Raw genomic sequence first — 19,710 nt, forward strand, 5'->3', positions numbered from 1 at the left:
TTACATATTTTTTTAGTAAAACAATATAAAGTTTGAACATTTTATGTTTTCAGCATGTAAAATATGAATGTAACTTTAAAAGACTGATTGTATAAGATGTAATCGGTTATTGTGACTAAGATAGTGGTAATTCATATAGAAATATATCATAGTTCACATAGCTAGCTTACTTAAAGAGTTGGCACTGAGTACTAGAACATCCTCTTCTTTATAAGGATTACCAGTTGCCATGGCAGAGCCAAGTTTCCCAAATGATTTGACACCAGTCATAGTACGAAAAGGTGATGTAGGATTATATTGAGAGCTGAAATTGAATATTTGTAGCCGGCCGACACTTTGGGTATCATTCTTTGAATAGCTGCAATTTTTACTGAATTCAATGAGAAAAATAATTTGGTTGGCTGTTTGCTAATGCAATAGAAAAACAATGCAATATTTTCTCTTTTTAGAGGTGCACATAAAATCAACAATTGAACACACATATTTAGTAGTTATTCAGTTTAGTCCAATCTTGAAAATTACATTATTCTAATTTTAATGTTATTTTCGATAAAAATGGAAGTTTTTCTGTTGAAAACAATAATTTTAAAAGCTAATATGGTTTTTCAACAGAAAAGTTTCGGTTCCTTCTTTGCATTTGCAAAAGTCTACTTTGAAGCTCTATTATTAGTAATAACTTCAGATTTTTCAAGTAAGATGACAAAATGCCAGAATTAGTAGAAATTTTGCATATTCCAGCGAACAGTATTATGGGAAGCTGAAAAAAAATTGACACAAAGAATGTATACACATGTGGGTTTAACTTACAAAGTACAGATTCGATATGTAGGAGAAGATACTGAGAGCCATGTATACTTAGTAATTGACTTGGGACTGGCAACAGATACACTAACATCATAACCAAACCATTCATAATCCTGTGAAAAAATAATTTGAAATGTCTTGAAAAGATATGAATAAAAGTAATTCACCCATGACAAGTAATTAGATAAAGTACATCATTGGGTAACTGACACAAAAATAAATATTGGGTTTGAAGTTAGTAAATAATTAGATAATCAACATATGCCAAATTTTTTGTCCGTTTCTAATTGCAAGAGTTCCTTACATGGAGGCAGTTAATGAATTTTAAAACAAGTACTGTAAAATACTTTATTTTAGCTGGAATAAATTTTTGCCATATAGTCTTTTTGGGTATTTTGTATGGAATTTATTTTCACTAATTTTTGACGAGTTAAATGTAAAATATAGAAAATAAGATATATTCACTGGATTTTGTTTTCACTGAATCATTCCTTCAGCAAAAATAACGAAAATTAATTCCAAGCAAAAATAAAGTATTCCACAGTAATCACAATCATAAACAATTACTATATCTGTATTTTGGTTACAAGTGACAAACAGGATCCTGGAGCAGAAATACTATTTTCCTGTCTCACTGATTCCTCATATTATGTAATCTTATCCTTATCCTTCTAATATCTGGTAGTATGCAAATAGTTAAAAACTGACCTGTCTTCCTCCATATGTCCAATTCATATTCCTAATACTCAGCACATGCTTACCTACAACAGATATATCATATACACTTTACTTAAATCACATATATCAATTATTATTAGAGGACACTTACACGCGTAATTATTCCCTATTTGGAATTCGCATTCCAATTATGGCACTCTGTAACTTATGACGTTACAGTGACAGATGTATAATAATAGGCCATTATACATCAAGATTGCCTATAATTAAGCCTATAATTTTCACAGGCAGTTTGACATACCAGTGAGATCTGTATTTGAGAAAAGTACATTGACCATCCCTCTTTGGTTTCCACCATCCATTGGAGCAAATGGTGAACCAACAACCAAATCATCAAATCCATCTTGATTGAGGTCTCCACTTGTCAGTGAATGTCCAAGATTACAATACTTAGTCTGAAATAACAAAAATAACAAATATCAATTTTAGCAAATTTCATTGTTTCCAGATCAAATTGACATTACTACATGATCACAGTCCTTGTTTCTCACTGCATGTCCTTTAGTGTTTTCACCCATTCCTTGATATTTAGATGTTGTACACCTGTTTTGGCAAATGCTTACTAAAATCATGCTTGCTTGCTCTGCTTCTGGGAATTAATATTGAAATTATTTTGAAGTTTATAGGGCCTGTAAATAATACATATGCATAACATGATTTTTTTATGAAATAATTGGTAACCCTGTTGCTAAAATAATGAGAAGACTCATGTCTAAAGAATAAACTGTGTTCACATAGCACCCATGTACATTAAGACTCCTTATATGGTAACTCATTTTTATTTTTTTAGTTGAAGTCAATTTTTTCTCCACATATCAGTCAGCCTGTGGCCGTTTTCATGTTTCTGTTCACATATCGGATATAAATGTGCATGTCACTGCTTTATTTTAGGTTTCTTGTCATATTTTTAGAAAAAAAAAATAATACATATTTAAAGAAAAAAAAAATTACAGGCAACAGTGTAAGGGTGTGGTGACCAGGTCACAAACTAGTTAATATTTTGAATAAAGACAACATAAAGAAGTATAAAGAGCAATGCTATGTGTACACAGAGAGACTATAACATTGAGCAATGATGACTTAGATTTAGGGTTATCCGAACCCGCCTATTCACATAGTTCATACCTACCATAGACTTTGGTCAGTCAAAATGACTATTTTGAACTGTAGGCATTAATCAGTGATTCTGCCAATGACGGAGAGATAGAATCTAGGTCAGGGGAAGCCCCATGACCCCAAGATTTTTTTCCATTACGTCATGAACCACGTGACCGACGTAATGTGGCGGCACCATCATACCCTGATATTCACCTGATATTCAAGAGTGGGGTGGTTGGGGGGACCTGGAGTCTATGGTGGGTATGAACTATGTGAATAGGCGTGTTCGGAGAAACCTCTGCATAAATTCACTACGTTCAATTACCCACCATAGACTTGAACTGTAGGCAGAGTCAGACGCCGATAGGTGGCAGGTTTCCTGAGCAAACAGAAAATGATGAAAGTCTTTTTTCCCATTCTGAGATGACACACTCTACAACTACCACTCATCATCTAGACCCCAAAAGAGGGTGGTGTCTTACCTTGCCTGTGCTGCCCCTGGAGCAAAACAGCCAAAAATGCTGCTACGGTGACAGAGTTCGGTGTGCCCAAGAAAGCTATATCCAAACCCAATTCAGGGGTAGTATGCTTTCGAAGTGAAGACCGAAACAGTTCTGCATGAGGACAAGAGGTCGAAAAGCGAGACCTGGAAACTTCCAATGAGTGCTGACGGTAGAGGAATCTGTTCGCAAAGATGCTGAGACCGACTCATTGCCTATGCGCAAGGACCCTTGTGGTCGTTCGGGCGGGGTCAGCAACTAGAGTCTGACCTGCTACGACGGGATCCAACCTAAAGAGGCCCTCCTCAATGGATTGGGTGTCTTTTAGGTAGTAGTTAATAAAGACGTTTGCGTGCTTCAGAAGCCTGCCCTCAGTATATGTTCGAGGGGGGTGTCTGATGCTTGCGCTAGTGAGTTAGCAATTGCACAGACCTCATGCGCTCGTACTTGGTGTCTCTGCAAGCTCTGTGTCGAGGAAGTTAAAATATTATATAGACCTCTAATACAGTCGCAGTAATTCACCTGGCGATGGAAGTTGGGAGGCCGGCCTATCCTGCCTGCCTGAGGATGACGATCAACTTAGGATCATGTCCTGGGATTTTGTTCTTGGCGAGGAACCAGATTCATGTCTTTAGCACAACTTGATTGTTCATAAGGGCGGAACAGTTGTCAAAGAAAGACAATGCCCCCAGTTCTGACTGACGCCTACCTGAAGCGAGGGCCAGTAGGAAGACCGTTTTCCACGTCAAAAATTTGAGTGGTGCTGATTATAGAGGCTCAAAGGGCGGTCTGCTTAGAGCGGACAGCACAACCAACAAATCCCAGTAAGGCAGTTCCCTTGTTCTGGGTTTCGGCCTCTGATTATAGAAGGCAGTAAATAGTCTCCTAATAATAGGACAATCGGCTAGTCTTGTTCCAAAAGCTTTCTCAATGGTGGGGGACAAGGCTAACCTGTAGCCAACGATTGCTGCGTAGGACAAACCCATGTCGTCAAACAGGTGCACAAAAGAGTCTGTTACCTGGCCAATAGAGCGATGTTGTGGATTGATCTCCCTTCCGCTACACCAATCAGTGTATGCTCACCACCTAGAATTATTGGTGGGATCCCTGTTCGCCCTGGCCAGGAAGTTGGCAGCCCGCTCAGACAAGACATTCGGTAAGTCCGGAAGCACTACTGGTGTTTCGACTAGCATTTCCAACAGAAGTGGAAACTAGGCCATGGTTGGCCAATTGGGTGTGACCAGTGTCAATATGCAGATGTGCCCCCCTGTCGAAGTTTTCTTCGGAACCCGGTAAACTAGCGAGAAGGGAGGAAAAGTGTATACATCTATGTGGGTCCACGAGATCGGCAAGGCATCCCTGGACAGGCTCTTGGAGTCGGCAGGAGTGTTATGTACATCGGGAGCTTGGCGTTCCAGGGTGTGGTGAACTGGTCATTCTTTGGACCGTCCCACAGCCAAAACAGCCTGGAGGCTACCCTGAGGGGTATCTGCCACTCCCTGTTCTTTAGACGGAGCCGCCTTGAAAGGGCGTCTGCCAGACTGTTCCTTACCCCTGGAAGGTGGTGTGCGGTTAGCTCCACATTGTATTCCAGGCATCAAAGGGGAATTTGCTCTGCTGGGACTGACAACGGGGCCGTATACCTTGGGCTTGTTCGTCTAATAGATGCGTTCCACAACCTTGGAGGGAAGCATCTGTTACCAGAGTCATAGCTGCGGGGAGTCGGTCCAAGAAGACCCCTTGTCCGAGGTTTGCCAGTGACGACCATCAAGGCATAGCTTCCTTCGCTTCATTTGAGATCTATACCTGCCTGTCTAGTTCCCGTAGGTGAGCTCGGTGTTGTAGCAACAAGCGTTGTACACGACAGCTGCGTAATGCGGCCTGGGGAACTACCCTTCGAATTGAAGTCATCATTCCAATGATCCACATTAGTTCTCTAAGGGACACTGAGGGAACGCTGACTAGGCGTGGATCCACAAAGGGAGGAGGAGGAAAGACCGCCAGAAGCACAGTTTCATCGTTGCCGGGTAAACCACCGCCTGAAACAACAGACTGTGAGGATGCCCTCCGATCAGGGGGGGGGGAGAATATCAGTACCTCCACCGTCAGGCCTCCTACTCAACGTCTCAGTACACGAAGTATCGCTAGCTGAGCATGAGGACTTTCCACTCATGCCAACACGCAATTCACTTTAACCAATTTTTACTGGACATGCGACCTTACTGCGAGCCTCTGGTGTTGTCATTACATCTATTCATTTCTAAATAGATTGGTAAAACATAAAAATGAACACGACATGCTTGAGGGAAGCGAAATACAGTTGAAAAAGGTGACGCAAAAAAAATAACTAAATTGTGTCGCCGGGTTTTATTTTCTTTGTTGTGAAAAATTATACACACAAAGTGGGAAATCGACACTGGGGGAAAAATAATAAGAAAAACTTATCCTACCAGCCACAGTGTCGGCCACCGTGGCCGGGGTAGCAATCTAAGCTAGAAATCTGGACAGGAAAAGCAAGGCATTCCAGGCAAAGCTGTTAAACTTCACCCCCGTCAGTGCGCAGATAGAGAAAGAGTGAATATCAGGGTATGATGGCACCGCCACATTACCTAGGTCACGTGGTTCGTAACGCAAGGGAAAACAATCGTGGGGTCATGGGACTTCCCCTGACCTAAATTTTATCTCTCCGTCTTTGGCAGAATCGTTGATTAATGCCTACAGTTCAAAATAGTCATTTTGACTGACCGGAGTCTATGGTGGGTAATTGAACGTAATGAATTGACTTTTCAGCATAAACTCATAATTCTTTGAATGCAAAAGACATGCATTTAATATCAGTTCTGATACTTTCGTGTACAACAATTTTATAAAAAACAATACAACACGCACTTACCTCGCAAGTAATGGTAATGTTTGGATTCTTGCTAAGTTGACCAGAATTTGATCCATAGAATGTATACACCTCTCCCTTTCAAAATAATAACAGCAATTAAACCAAACATTGAAGTTTTATATTATTCTATCTCATAAACCAATTTAAAGCACTGAAATGGCCAATAGGTTAATTTGCATGCAAGCTATGGAAGTTGAAAATCATTTAAACATACATTTTTTATTTAAAAACTGTAATGCGATCATATATCTGACACTTAAAATAAAAAGACATGGTAAACAAACATGGGTTTACATACTTACTGTATACATAAGACTTTCTGAATTGACAGAAGGTGCACTAACAATTAGATCATTCAATCCATCTACATTAAGATCCATAACTAAGATGGCACTTCCAAATCTACCATTATACTGTAGTAAAAAACGTATTTAATTTGAAATTAAATTTTAAGCATAATAAATAATATAATAAATATACAGCACTTCAAACACTGAATAACACTGCATAACAAATAGTTATTTGTTAATCTTGATACTTAATAGTCTTTTAACTTTTTCACCACCAGACCTTCTCACTCAAATTTTTCTACATTTTTTCCTTATATTCTTCAATATTTCTGGAAATGAACCCTAATTTTGGAGCCACCAGACAAAATTTGAGTAAATTTTCAGTTTTTACTCAAAAAATATGGATATTTTTGTCCCAATCTACTGAAGGAAAGTGCAGACTATAAACAGGACTATTTTGTAAAGTTGTGATGAAAAGAAGCAACTGGTGGTGAAAGGGTTAAAAAGATAGTACCAATTTCCAAGAAAGCAGAGTTCCAGTTATCATGTAGTATTGATCCACTATTATGACCAGGATCCTGTGATTTTTTTTACATACACTGAGGACAGCACACAGAACAGTTTTACATCCTCAATGACAGAACACCATTCTTCCAACTAGTGAAGCATTGAGCCAGTGGTGAGCCAACCACAGGAATCAAACCCACAAATTTTCCTGATACTGGACTCACTATTAAAACACACAGCAGATTTAATAGCCAACCACAGAAATCAATCTGAAATCTCCCTGATGTTGAACAGACATGGTATCCATTAAAACAAATACCAGGTTATATATTACCTTGATGCCTTCTAGGATCACATCAGCTTGTTCATTTAAATCTTTATCTAGTAATGGCAATCCTGTAACTTTCCCATACACAATATAAACACGTCCTTGCTGGTAGTTGTTGTTTACGCTATAACCTGGTGCCCCAATAAGTAAATCCAGAAATCCATCATTGTTTATATCAGCAGTAACTATCTTCCTAATTATGAAAACAAATTGCAGTTTCTATGAATGATGTTTTATTTGAATGCTCAATATTATGATTACAAATCATTGTTAATGATACAGTCATGTTGCAATTAAAATGAATGTTATTCCTGAAATCTAAATTTTATGCAAATGAGTTATAAATTATTTGTTTGTATGCAAATTACCTAGAGTCATTTTATTACTTCTTTATATGTGGTGAATGACAAGCATTTACAGGTAATTTGTCATTTGTCATGTCTGTAGTTTTAACAGTAACATAACATAACAGTACATCTCATGTTTAGCATGTTACATGTACAAAACAGTATTAACAATTTAAAGGTTAAAATAGTTAAGTTTTGTTCAACATATAAAAATGTAAAACTTGCCATCCAAGATGGGTATATGGAGTTTTAACACTGTAGGTTGCATCAGGCTTTGTCAGATCACCAGCTTCAACATTCCCACCATTTCTTTTTAGTTCTTCCAAGTTGAGCAATTTGTCCTGGTTTTTAAAAACAAAATCAGTCATATCAACAATTGCAGCATATTAACTTTCAACCGAGTCCGTTTCCAACATTGTATGAGCCACCCACAATGCAGCATGTGTCGAAACAGTGTTACCCACAATGCAGCCTATTTCTCAATTGTAAGAACTACCCACAATGCATGTTTCAGTATGTTACTCAAAGTGCTACATGATTCTCAAATGCAAGTTACCCAAAATGCAGTATACATAGCGGGACTCCAATGAGTGACTGCATGATATTGGATTTATCAAATGAAAGTAGTAATTTTCAAAGGCTCGAACATATGAGAATTACCACACAGGTTTAATAAATCCAATATCACACGGTCACGAATTAAAGATCCTATTTATCCCATGTAAATTACCGACACAATTGAGTTTCTGTTTGCTGTCGTGATATTGACAAAATAAACATCCTGCATAGTAATTTCATTCCAGCACAAGTATATTTTGAAGGTTGAATATGAAGCATAATGTGATTTATGCGATTTATATGCATGCAACTTTAATAATTATGGTGTTTACAACAGTACAATAAATTACAATGACAAAAGGTAAATAAAAAAGAATAAACTGATGCCATATCAAAGTAGATATGGTAATAATCTGATTGCCACATTTCTGGCAGCTGCAGATGGCAGGTAAAAGGGATCAAATACTATAGTAACGGATATTCAAGTATGAGTTCCAGTGCAGTGGCATGAATGAGTAATTCTCATTCTCATCTTTAGATTGTGAGAAATCCAATACAAGTATTCTCCATTGTTTTGCTGGTTAATTGTAATTGATGTATGTGTACATTAAATACACCTCTGGAAACCGGACCACCAAATATTGGCGCTGTTGTGGACTCATGGCGACTGACACTCATGTTCGATGAGTTTATCGTAACATGGGTGATTTGTTTAGTACCGGTAGATTGAAGGAATTTTCGGTCATGTGATGTGCTACAATTGGGGATGTTTTCTGTATTATTTAGGATGCCAGAAATCTGCCCATGTTGCATCTCAGAAATGATACTGTATGTGTTGACCAATTGGATATTCTGGTTATTAGCATGATGTGTGTTGGTGGAATATTTTAGTCGCTTAATTTCTGGACAAGATGTTTCCTTGGACTGTGGTTTGTTAGCTGCAGTTGCCAGCTTTTTCATTATAGTACCAATTTTATTGATACTGAAATGGTTGTCGCCGAAACCACTGTTCCCCTGGTTTTGATATACCATGGGAAGGAGTGCTGATAAAGGAAGGGTCATCTGCGTTTGAGAAGTTAGCGGGCCGCAGGGATGCATATTTCTTAAATATGGTGATAGAACATCTTTCACCGATTGTGGTTTCAACATCGTTAGGTTGACTTTTCTGTTATTGCGATGATTTTCACCAACTTTTTTATTTTGATGTTCTGTAAACTCTAAATATATGTGTATGGTGCTGTCTATGTATAACTGGATGTCTCCCCAACAAATTATAGTACTCGGTATCACCACGTAAACCCAAATGAATGGTGTTGCGAAACCACAGTGTATTGATTATCATTTCAGGACTATGCAGACCAAATTGTTCCAATTCCCATAGTATTTAAACTTTCCTTGGTGGGTTATGCTTCCCATCTTTCTTTTGTTTTGATTTTAACATTTCGTGAAGGTCACAGATTCTCTTGAAACTGGACATCGAAGATCAAAAGGATCTCAGCTCATAGTTGTTGCCATTCATTTTGTGGAAACTGAAGATTAATTTTGCCAATTTTTTTTCTAGCTCATGAGGAGGTAATCCATGCATTTCTCTCTACTCTTGTATTGCTGGTGTTGGCATAAACCTTTTCAGTAACTTCATATCGTACAGCATTTTCATGGCTGTGTTCTTTTTTTTGTGCCTCGATCGTCTTTTTGATATTGTTGTCGTCACTGATACAAAGTAGCTTGGACACGTGGCAGTGTCACGCTTATTTTGTGGTGTTTGTAAGTTTTACACTAGTAAATTCATGTTACCCACAATGCAAAGTTATGCCTCAGTATGAGTTACCCACAATAGAGCATGTTACTCAACAAATCAAGTTACATGTACCCACATTAATTGAAGCCTACGTTTCTCATAACATATTCATCAACTGTATATTTACAATGCACAATAAAAAGTACCTGCAGACTTTTAGCTGGACTAAGATACACTCCCTTAGGGGTTCTTTTCATGATGACATCATCCAGTGTAAGACCACCTAGCTGTAGTCTGGAATATAAATGAGTTCTTCTTGGGTGTCTTTCATAGTCCTTCAGTGCAAGTGATGAATTTTGACATCGGATATACAATGGATTGTGTGGGACATCACAGTCACTATAGCAACAAACAAAACATGTTATAAAACTTCTGATCTATGCCAATTACTGGAATGCTGCTACATACTTTACAAGTTAAATTATCTAATCATTAGCATATTCCACTCAAGCCAATCAAATTTGAAGCTGCTATGATAGGTTGTTGTAGACTAGGCATTGACATGTTAAAATGTTAAAAATCCTATCAGGATAAACAAGCTAGATTTGGATGTGCCAGTTATTGGGGGCAGACATCTGGGCATTTCCATCATCTGGCAACCATCATTGTGGAAAAGAAAGTCGTAACTCACAGAAAAATAGTTTGGGATAGTTTTGAGACTCTACTGAACAGTGCAACAGGATTACCCGGTACGCCTACAACATACAATGTACATGTATACAAATTTGGTTGCTCATGAATACTTTAAATTTGAGTTTGTGCAGTTTCCTTGACTTTAGCTGTTTTCACCGGCTCCTCAATCAGTGTTCACAGCAGCTTGTGCAGAGCCCATAGGAATACATGATACAGTGGTGCGCATCTTAGCAACATAGATCGTTATGTGAAGTAGCTTCGCTCCTAAAGATATGGGCATACATGAACCGGTACATCTAAATTCTAGGTTCAGTTTTTGTATGGCAACACAGACAAAAATATGCTTACTCATTAAATGCCACATGCAGAGCCATGTTTGATACAAGTCCCATAAAACATGTGTAAAAAAAATTTGTTCATGTGCAATGACATTAAATATATTATGTTAATACTACCAATAATTAGGTAATAATTAAAGACTTACTGCATGCCATGATCAATCATATGAATAGTATTATGCCAAATATTCTGTGACCAAACAGCCATGTCATCTACACCGCCAAGGAAGTAACTCTGGTATTGTTCCATCAAGAATGGTGATTTCTTTGAATACAGTGGGTACAACTGAAGTAAGAAGGAGTTAATATTAACATCAACAACATTAGAAAATGCTAATTAATTACTGATGACTGTGAGTCAACTGATGTGTTAAAGCAACACGTTCTTCAGTACTGAACGTGATTACCAAGTGAAGAATAGGCAGATAATGTAGAACATTTTAGAATCTCACCTCTCCAACTGCAATTCTTTCACCAAATCTGTGCACGAAGAAGACTGCAGTAAACAGATCTAGTTGTGTTTTGGAAAGTTCATTGGTTCCCAAAAAAACATGTAGCGGTTTGTTTGTTTGTTTGTTTATGTATGTATAATTGTTTATATATTTATGTATTGTGTGTTATAGTTGCATTCCCATTTTAACAAATCTTTGAACAATATATTAGCCATCAAATGTTGAAATTATGGATGGGTAATATGACTTTAACTGCAGAATTTGAATTTAAGCGAGTTTCTTGAATTAAGTTAGATTTGTAAACAATGTACAATTATATTGTTGGTATGTTTGTCTACAAGCCCTCCAGTACTCTCAAAATAAAATGTGCAGAAAAAATAGGGCAGGATATATTATTATATCATATTTTTATACTTGAACAGCATCATTTGAACACATTTTATGCCATGTTCTGAGAGTGATATTTTAAAAATTTACAAAGTGGGAATGTAACTTTAAGGAAAACCATAGACCTTAGAAAACAGGGGGGACATGCAACTTCTGAGACAAAAGAAAATCCAGTTTCCTGTGTGCAAGTGGGTTATAATCTCCTGTATAGATAATCCCATTAATACATATACCTGTACATCTGCAACAGTTTTTATTAGTTCTTTTATTTTTTTATACGTTTGATAATTTATGCTGTGCCAATATTCACATTTGTCAGTGTATAACGGTTATAAATATGATGAAAAATCCACTTGTTATAATGACACAAATTTTGACAGGTCATTGCTTACGTTTAGGCAGTTTTGTTTTCTTGTCGAGAAAACTGACCATTTTTATTTCCCTTTCCTGTTTTCATAGTAGAATAAAAACTGTTAACTTTGCAATTTTTAGTTTCACTTGTATCAATTGAATGGACTTGGCTATTCAGTTTTAATCAAATGTAATTTTTCTGATTATATTCTAACCACAAAGTTGGCTCATTTTGTGTAGCTACACCCTGGCAGCCATGTTTGGCTTATGGAACAGGAGAGGATGTAACAGTGGTGTTGACATAGCTTTATTGTCAGTTTCACTAAGGTGTTAATTGGGTAGAGGATTATAACTAAGGTTACATGAAAGGGATACCCACAGTAGCATGTCCCTGTTTTCTAAAGTCTGTAGGAAAACTTAGAAAGCTAAATGCAAATGATATTTTCAAAGAAAATACAAATAATCTGTTTGTGAATCAAGTGAATTAAAGGCCACGTTGTCAGTTTCAATGTAAGCATGTCTAATAAATAATTACCTTGCAAGAAACATCAAAGCTGCACATTCTTCTAATATAGTTGGAGTGATTACTTTCTTAGCATAGAAGTCTTGAAAAATTTCAATGAGATCTTGTACAGGGATGTACCTATATATGAACAGAAGGCATTGATGTAAATGTTATCAACACAGCCATCTTAGCATACTGATGACCATGTGTTGTGTTAGTTACATAAAACTAGGATGAGTATGGAATCAAGCGGGGGGGGGGGGGGGGCTTGTTATAATCATAAACCACACTGTTGTGAGTAGAATCATATAAACTATTTGGTTTCATGACAATTACAAGGTTCTAGCACTAACAAGGTAGTTATTTGTGAATGCATCTGAAACAGTTCCCACCTCACTCTGCCTTCCAAACCCACTGGCTTGAAAACTTCATTAATTTACATAAAAGCAACAAGTGAATGCTTTGTTATTTTCTAATCATTAATACTAATATAGTCATATTTTGTTTCAACAGTTTGAGTGAAAAAGCAAGAGTAAAACTCAGTTTTCTACAGAGCTGTAATCACGTTCTCTTGAAAAACAAATACTAATTGTGAAAGTGCAAAAGTTTTGAAAAAAGTGTTGATAAATTCAAAATAAATTTAAATTACCATTCAGTTAGGGAATGAATATAATCCATATTGAACTCAAATAGTGCAGCAATATCTCCTCCTGCAAAGAAACACCAAGAGTAAACAGCCACCTGACACAAGAGGGTGCACAAGCATAAACAACCACCTGTTCATGGCATTACAAAAACAAAGGAGTATATACAAGACGACACAAGAGGGCGCTACTGTGACTGAAGCTTTATGACAAGCACAATACATTTGTATGTGATGCAATTAAACTGAGCTAATTATACATACGATAAACACAAATCAAATTGACTCTTCAAAAGACTAGGCAGTTGACAATAAAATACTAATTACTTCTCTTGGATCTCAGTATAAAATACAAATCAGTTGATAAAAAACATTTTTGATAATTTCCAAATGAAGTAATTCTTACCTATATCACCAACATCATGAGCGTCTTCAAACGAGCCATAAAAATTCACCTTGAAGAAAAAAAGAATATTGTCCATATTGATAAAATAATCAATCTATTGTAGCTGAAATGATCACCAGAATTATTTACAAATGTATTAGCAAGCCCACCTAAGTTTCTGATAAAATATTCTTGAATTGGTCTGTGAGTGACATAACTACAGGAGTTTTTGCTATTTCCATAGAAACCTGATTTTGTATAAACAGAGTTTATATGATTAATTCAATTTCATATAAAAAGCCAAATAATACAAATAAAAAGGATGATCCTTTCATAGATACAGTATTTTTCAGCAGCACTCACACATGTCGTGAATAATTAGAAAAACTTACATATAATTATGCATTCTTCTCAATCTTTTAACTCCTAAGTAGTCTTTCCAATGCTAATTTTTTTTCTTCCAAAAATTTGCAAATTTTTTTAAAAATTGTTTGGTTAATCTTGGTGCAAATGGAAACAGTTGAGTTAGTTTAATTTCTTCCACACAACCTGAATTTGGTTTTCACAGTTAAATGTGTGTACATGAGTTACCTAATGTGTCTAATCTTAGCTTCACAAAATTTGAGTTCTCCAATTAAAATTGAAAATGGTCCCCATTTAGGGGTTAGCTATTTCACTAACAAAAAAGACAATTTTATAGAAATGGTGATTTCATTCAAGAAATGTTGCCATTAGGAAATTTCAAAGTTCATAATTCCATTAAGGGGAAAACACTACCTTGCCCATTGTCTGTAGAAATCCTTGATCAATTCCCAAACTATGCCAGCTGACATCAGCAACATCATGGGAAACAAAGCCAAGTAAAAATACAACTAGTTTTTCTGTTTCCTGAAAATAAAAGCAAGTTTCTGCATCAAAACCTGATTCTGAGGGTGTGTACATTATTTGATATACCAAATCAGCACATTTCCACAAACAACAAAATGGCCATAGTTACAGGGACATTTAACGATTCCTTGACAGTCATTTACAAATTGTTGTAATTCTGAAAATAAAATAAATATAGCATGCTGAATAAAATTCTGATTAAAATCTGTTCAGTCTCTAATTTTTTTGCAGTTATTTTTTTTAACTGCCATTATTATATTTGTTTTTAATATCATCTACACCTATATTGTTGGTGATGTTTATCATTTTTATCAGCCTTCAGATAAACAGCTATATCCAGTTTATAAAAATTATTAGTTTGTTTTTAAATTCAGAAAGTTGAAATAAAAAAAATGTATGACACAATACTACACTTACTGGACTCCACGGCTTAGGATATTTTGTTCTGATGTAATTAACAGTGGCATTGATAAATTCAGACCAATGGGTGTCTTCTGATACATCATGATATTTGCCTGTCAATATATGCAAATTTGAACACATGACAAACGTATATTCAGATCTACAATTCTGCTAATTTAAAGAAAACACACTAGGGTAAACTGGACAGAACGTGGGTACCTGAACTGTTCATCAGTAAACTACCATACCTAGTGGTAGCAAATTTAAGTTTGTACTTCCTGGCTGACATTTAGTAGGTCCTTCATTCAAATGCTAACAGTTTTTAAAACCAGCAAAAATACATTGACCCAAAACAACTGGCCATGATTTATTAAGATATACAACAATGGGGGGATCTTGGTCAGCGTGGGCTATGTGTTTGATCAAATGTGCTTAATACATGCTCATTAAATTGTCATAATTCCATCACAAAGGAATACATGGTCGCATCCCTATCACGTAGTCTCAAACATGAAATATTGTTTTCATAGTTGACACAATTTATCACAGATATCAAGAATGCTATTCAGGAGTGACAGACTGTAAACCGTTTAATTTTCACTGCTAGAAATTGTTGCCACTGTGTTGTATCACTGACACTGTTGTATGACCTCCTGAACTGCATTCTTCACCACAAAATGGCCATCAGTTGGCCATTTTGAACTTGATCCGCCAAATAAAATTATGATCATCATGGTCAAACCAAATCCATTTCCAGAATATGGTGAAAATGTGTGATTTTGATGCATTTTTGGTCTTAAAATAGCTGACATTCGGCAATCTTGAATTTGATAATGAAAAAATGCAAGTCCGATAAAATGCCATATGAGTGAGAAGTTTTATTTTGTTCTCACCATATGACTGGATATGCATTATATGCATATAGATAATATACTTCAATTACCCAAGTAGGTTAATGCACTGCTCTCAATTTTGAACAAGCATGCCCGTTATTAACAAACCACAGAGCACTTAAGGACCTTGCAAAAATGTTGCATCTGAATATGTCTTCTTCAGAGCATGAGGTGTTACTGGTGCTGAACAACTAAGCAATAAGACTAAGGAAATGAGTCTTCTATGCATTCATAGAGTAAACACAGAAGCGTAATTTAGTTGAAAATATATTTCTGAATCCGTTTCCCAATACCTAAAATGTGAACGAAAAAAAAACTTAAAACAGCTTAAGCTGATATTATGTTTACAATAAATAAAAAAAAAAAAAACAGTTGGTAGACAGTTTATTATGTCATTGTTTACGACAATCTCCGGTTGTTGATAGAGATTTTCACAACTGCAATGTCATTTTCAGGGCCTGAACTGGCGCAAATTACTTGATCAAGAGCATTTTTACCTTTAACTCAGTGAATAGAATGTCTGCTATATAAATATTCAGGTTGAAAGTAATCCAACGATGTATAGCCAGAATTTTTTCTCATTCAAGCAAAAATAAATGTAATTTTCATCTATTTCGCTGACTATTAAATATGTATTGATAACTTGTAACACTTATAGCAGAAGTGCATGGTTTTATTGTAGTGAGCAATATTGTGATCAAAATAGGATTACTATAGAGGTTGCCTTGACAACTTGCTTTAATACACTCAAATAGAGCAAATATGGTATGTTCATGTTCTCACCCTGTAGACAAATTGAATCATAGAAGGTATCTGGAAACGGATTACCAGCTTGAAAAGCATCCTGATGTTGATCAATCAACTATAAAAAATCAAAAGAAAAAGAAAAAAAATTATGAAATTATCCATAATCTAGTTCTTTCCAGCATCAACACAAATAATTTATGAAGATTAATACATGTATAAACGTATGATATATAATCCAGTGATTTGATTGGTTCATATAAACAGTTTGACCCTTGACCTCACTAAGTTATGTTGCATTCAATTCTTACAAAATGTGAAAGGCTGCTGATAGAATTAGCCAACAATTTACATAAAGTGTTGACAAATGTCCCTATAATCATTAATGAATTGATGGGTTCAAAAATGAATTAATTATTTAATCGCATGTTCAAATAAATATCCTAATGATAGTTTTTTGCTGGCAAAACCTGGGTGAAATAACTGGAAATGCTTACAAGTAATGAATAGGATATCAAAATTATTGTGTGAGGCTTGTAATGAAATATGAAAATTATTATACCTTATAATATACATATATATATAAAATTACAAGGTCACTCGTTGGTCGCCATGACTGCCTCAACAGCAGATGATGATTTTGAAATAGTTTAAAGTGCACTCTGGCTAATACACAGCATATAATATGTAAAATACCTGTCTATAGTCAGTACTGTCTGATTGGTGTATATAACATACCTGTCTATAGTCAGTACTGTCTGATTGGTGTATATAACATACCTGTCTATAGTCAGTACTGTCTGATTGGTGTATATAACATACCTGTCTATAGTCAGTACTGTCTGATTGGTGTATATAACATACCTGTCTATAGTCAGTACTGTCTGATTGGTGTATATAACATACCTGTCTGTAGTCAGTACTGTCTGATTGGTGTATATAACATACCTGTCTATAGTCAGTACTGTCTGAGTGGTGTATATAACATACCTGTCTGTAGTCAGTACTGTCTGAGTGGTGTATATAACATACCTGTCTATAGTCAGTGCTGTCTGAGTGGTGTATATAACATACCTGTCTATAGTCAGTACTGTCTGATTGGTGTATATAACATACCTGTCTATAGTCAGTGCTGTCTGAGTGGTGTATATAACATACCTGTCTATAGTCAGTACTGTCTGAGTGGTGTATATAACATACCTGTCTATAGTCAGTACTGTCTGAGTGGTGTATATAACATACCTGTCTATAGTCAGTACTGTCTGAGTGGTGTATATAACATACCTGTCTATAGTCAGTACTGTCTGATTGGTGTATATAACATACCTGTCTATAGTCAGTACTGTCTGATTGGTGAATATAACATACATGTACCTGTCTATAGTCAGTACTGTCTGAGTGGTGTATATAACATTCCTGTCTATAGTCAGTACTGTCTGATTGGTGAATATAACATACCTGTCTATAGTCAGTACTGTCTGATTGGTGTATATAACATACCTGTCTATAGTCTGTACCATCGGAGTGGTGCTGAAAAAATGACGCTGCTCGATGTGCTGAAAAGAATAACCAGGAAATAGAAATTTAATGTATTAATTGATGTAAAGCTGTTATATTTTTTTCATGATGTTATAACTACTGTTTTTGTAACCATGCTATCTCTACCTACTATTAAAATGTGAATTGACATGTGATTAGACGCACAGACACCGAATGTTGTTACACTGTTTCCATGACACTTAAGGTAGAAGCCTAATCATAATTTTTGACAAAATTGGTCATAAATCGCATGACAATGTTCATTAGTTTATTATGTACAATCATAAAGCTAGTTTCCCATGGTACTATGAAATAGCATTATTTTGTGTGTTACAGTTGGGCTTTTTGAGAAACGTGTCCTAATATTTCTTGAAAGTTGCTATTTTTAGAACTATTCCATAGAACACAATATTAAAGAAAAATTGTATTTTTGACACTTTTTAAAACCCAGATTTTTTAAATAATTCAGAACAACAAAAAGTACTCCATCATTAACAAAATGATTTTTTCAGCCAATGTCACCAGGTTTAGTTTTTGAGATATTGCATACCCGGTAATATCTCTGCCATAGGAACCTGTGGTAAAATCGTTATAATAGTGTCAAAATGGCGACTTTCCACTAAAATACAACCATCAATTTCTCAAAAAAAAGGCTGGTGACCCCCAACTTTTTTCAGGTCAATATTCTTATATTGCCTTGGAGTACAATTTATTGCGAAATGAATAAATTCTGTTTTTTTTAATTTATGAGTAGGCATCTATCTTAATGGTATATAAATTATGACGACTGCAAATTCATTGAGGTTCTTTCAATGATAACAACTTCCATAACATTTTCGTTGTAACAACTGTGTCTCTAACAATTAGAAGTATGTAAGTATATGCAAGACTAAAAAAAATTTTAAACAATAAAAAAGATTTCGATATTTTCTAAATATCATTTATTTTCACACTAATTTTAATCATTTTTGGATTCAATTACAAAGTCTTCAAATGTTATCTTATGGCTAATTACATTATTGTTTAAATACATTCAGCAACGAAATCCAGATTTCGCCTTGTTATGTTTACAGACTATACAAGTGAAAATTCATTGTCTATATTTTAAAGGGCGGTGCTCGTCGTGCAGCGCGTGTTCGAATACCGCGTAAAAAATAATGTATTTTACACGCGTTGAGTACGTCGCTATGGGTATCGAACAGAACACAGCGCTTGGATGGGGTGACTTGCGGGTTGTCAACATGGCCATCAGTAAGTTATCTGATCTACTTTATACTCAGAACTAATAAAATAGCCCATCGCTTGTGTTCAAACAATATTTAACCTAATCTTGTCAGCCTCGAGTACTTTTACGTGTATTCATTGACTTGACCACATAGAGTTATTAGTAAATCAAAACAGTTCCGTCTTATATAAATCATGTATCAGGTTCGACGACGTCACCAGGTAGCCCCGCCCTCCGCCTGCCCCTTCAGACTTCAACACTGGCCGTTGCGACTTACCAATTTCTGTGTGAGTGATACCTCCGCAACAATCATGACCAACTGTGCACAATGTTATGAACAACGTGACCACGTTCATGAAGCTCGTCAATAAAAAGCGGTAACTCATCTTCCAAGCTGTTGTTGATAACTTTGTTTGTTCCCCTAGGCAAGCGACAGTTATTACTTGGATTTTTCAGATGTTTTC

General features: G+C 35.8%; 1 protein-coding gene across 1 annotated transcript in view; it reads right to left on the reverse strand.

Moving 5' to 3' along the window:
* Window positions 1–19,661, reverse strand: part of LOC102801774 (phosphatidylinositol-glycan-specific phospholipase D-like) — a 23,730-nt gene extending 4,069 nt beyond the window's left edge. Inside the window, exons 1-19 of the mRNA XM_085500119.1 lie at window positions 19,524–19,661; window positions 17,983–18,038; window positions 16,522–16,600; window positions 14,861–14,958; window positions 14,333–14,443; window positions 13,577–13,625; window positions 13,177–13,237; window positions 12,558–12,665; window positions 11,285–11,312; window positions 10,979–11,118; window positions 10,008–10,200; window positions 7,731–7,846; window positions 7,165–7,351; window positions 6,336–6,446; window positions 6,034–6,108; window positions 1,784–1,937; window positions 1,513–1,565; window positions 808–917; window positions 171–370 (exon numbers count right to left, since the gene is read on the reverse strand). Coding sequence (XP_085356245.1) covers window positions 171–370; window positions 808–917; window positions 1,513–1,565; window positions 1,784–1,937; window positions 6,034–6,108; window positions 6,336–6,446; window positions 7,165–7,351; window positions 7,731–7,846; window positions 10,008–10,200; window positions 10,979–11,118; window positions 11,285–11,312; window positions 12,558–12,665; window positions 13,177–13,237; window positions 13,577–13,625; window positions 14,333–14,443; window positions 14,861–14,958; window positions 16,522–16,600; window positions 17,983–18,038; window positions 19,524–19,632 — 2,038 coding nt within the window. The 5' untranslated portion in view covers window positions 19,633–19,661. The remainder of the gene's footprint in view (window positions 1–170; window positions 371–807; window positions 918–1,512; window positions 1,566–1,783; window positions 1,938–6,033; window positions 6,109–6,335; window positions 6,447–7,164; window positions 7,352–7,730; window positions 7,847–10,007; window positions 10,201–10,978; window positions 11,119–11,284; window positions 11,313–12,557; window positions 12,666–13,176; window positions 13,238–13,576; window positions 13,626–14,332; window positions 14,444–14,860; window positions 14,959–16,521; window positions 16,601–17,982; window positions 18,039–19,523) is intronic.
* Between the last annotated feature and the right edge of the window lie 49 nt (window positions 19,662–19,710).

This window comes from Saccoglossus kowalevskii, chromosome 1 (genome assembly GCF_978046115.1).
Source record: "Saccoglossus kowalevskii chromosome 1, keSacKowa6.1, whole genome shotgun sequence".
Taxonomy (NCBI): domain Eukaryota; kingdom Metazoa; phylum Hemichordata; class Enteropneusta; family Harrimaniidae; genus Saccoglossus; species Saccoglossus kowalevskii.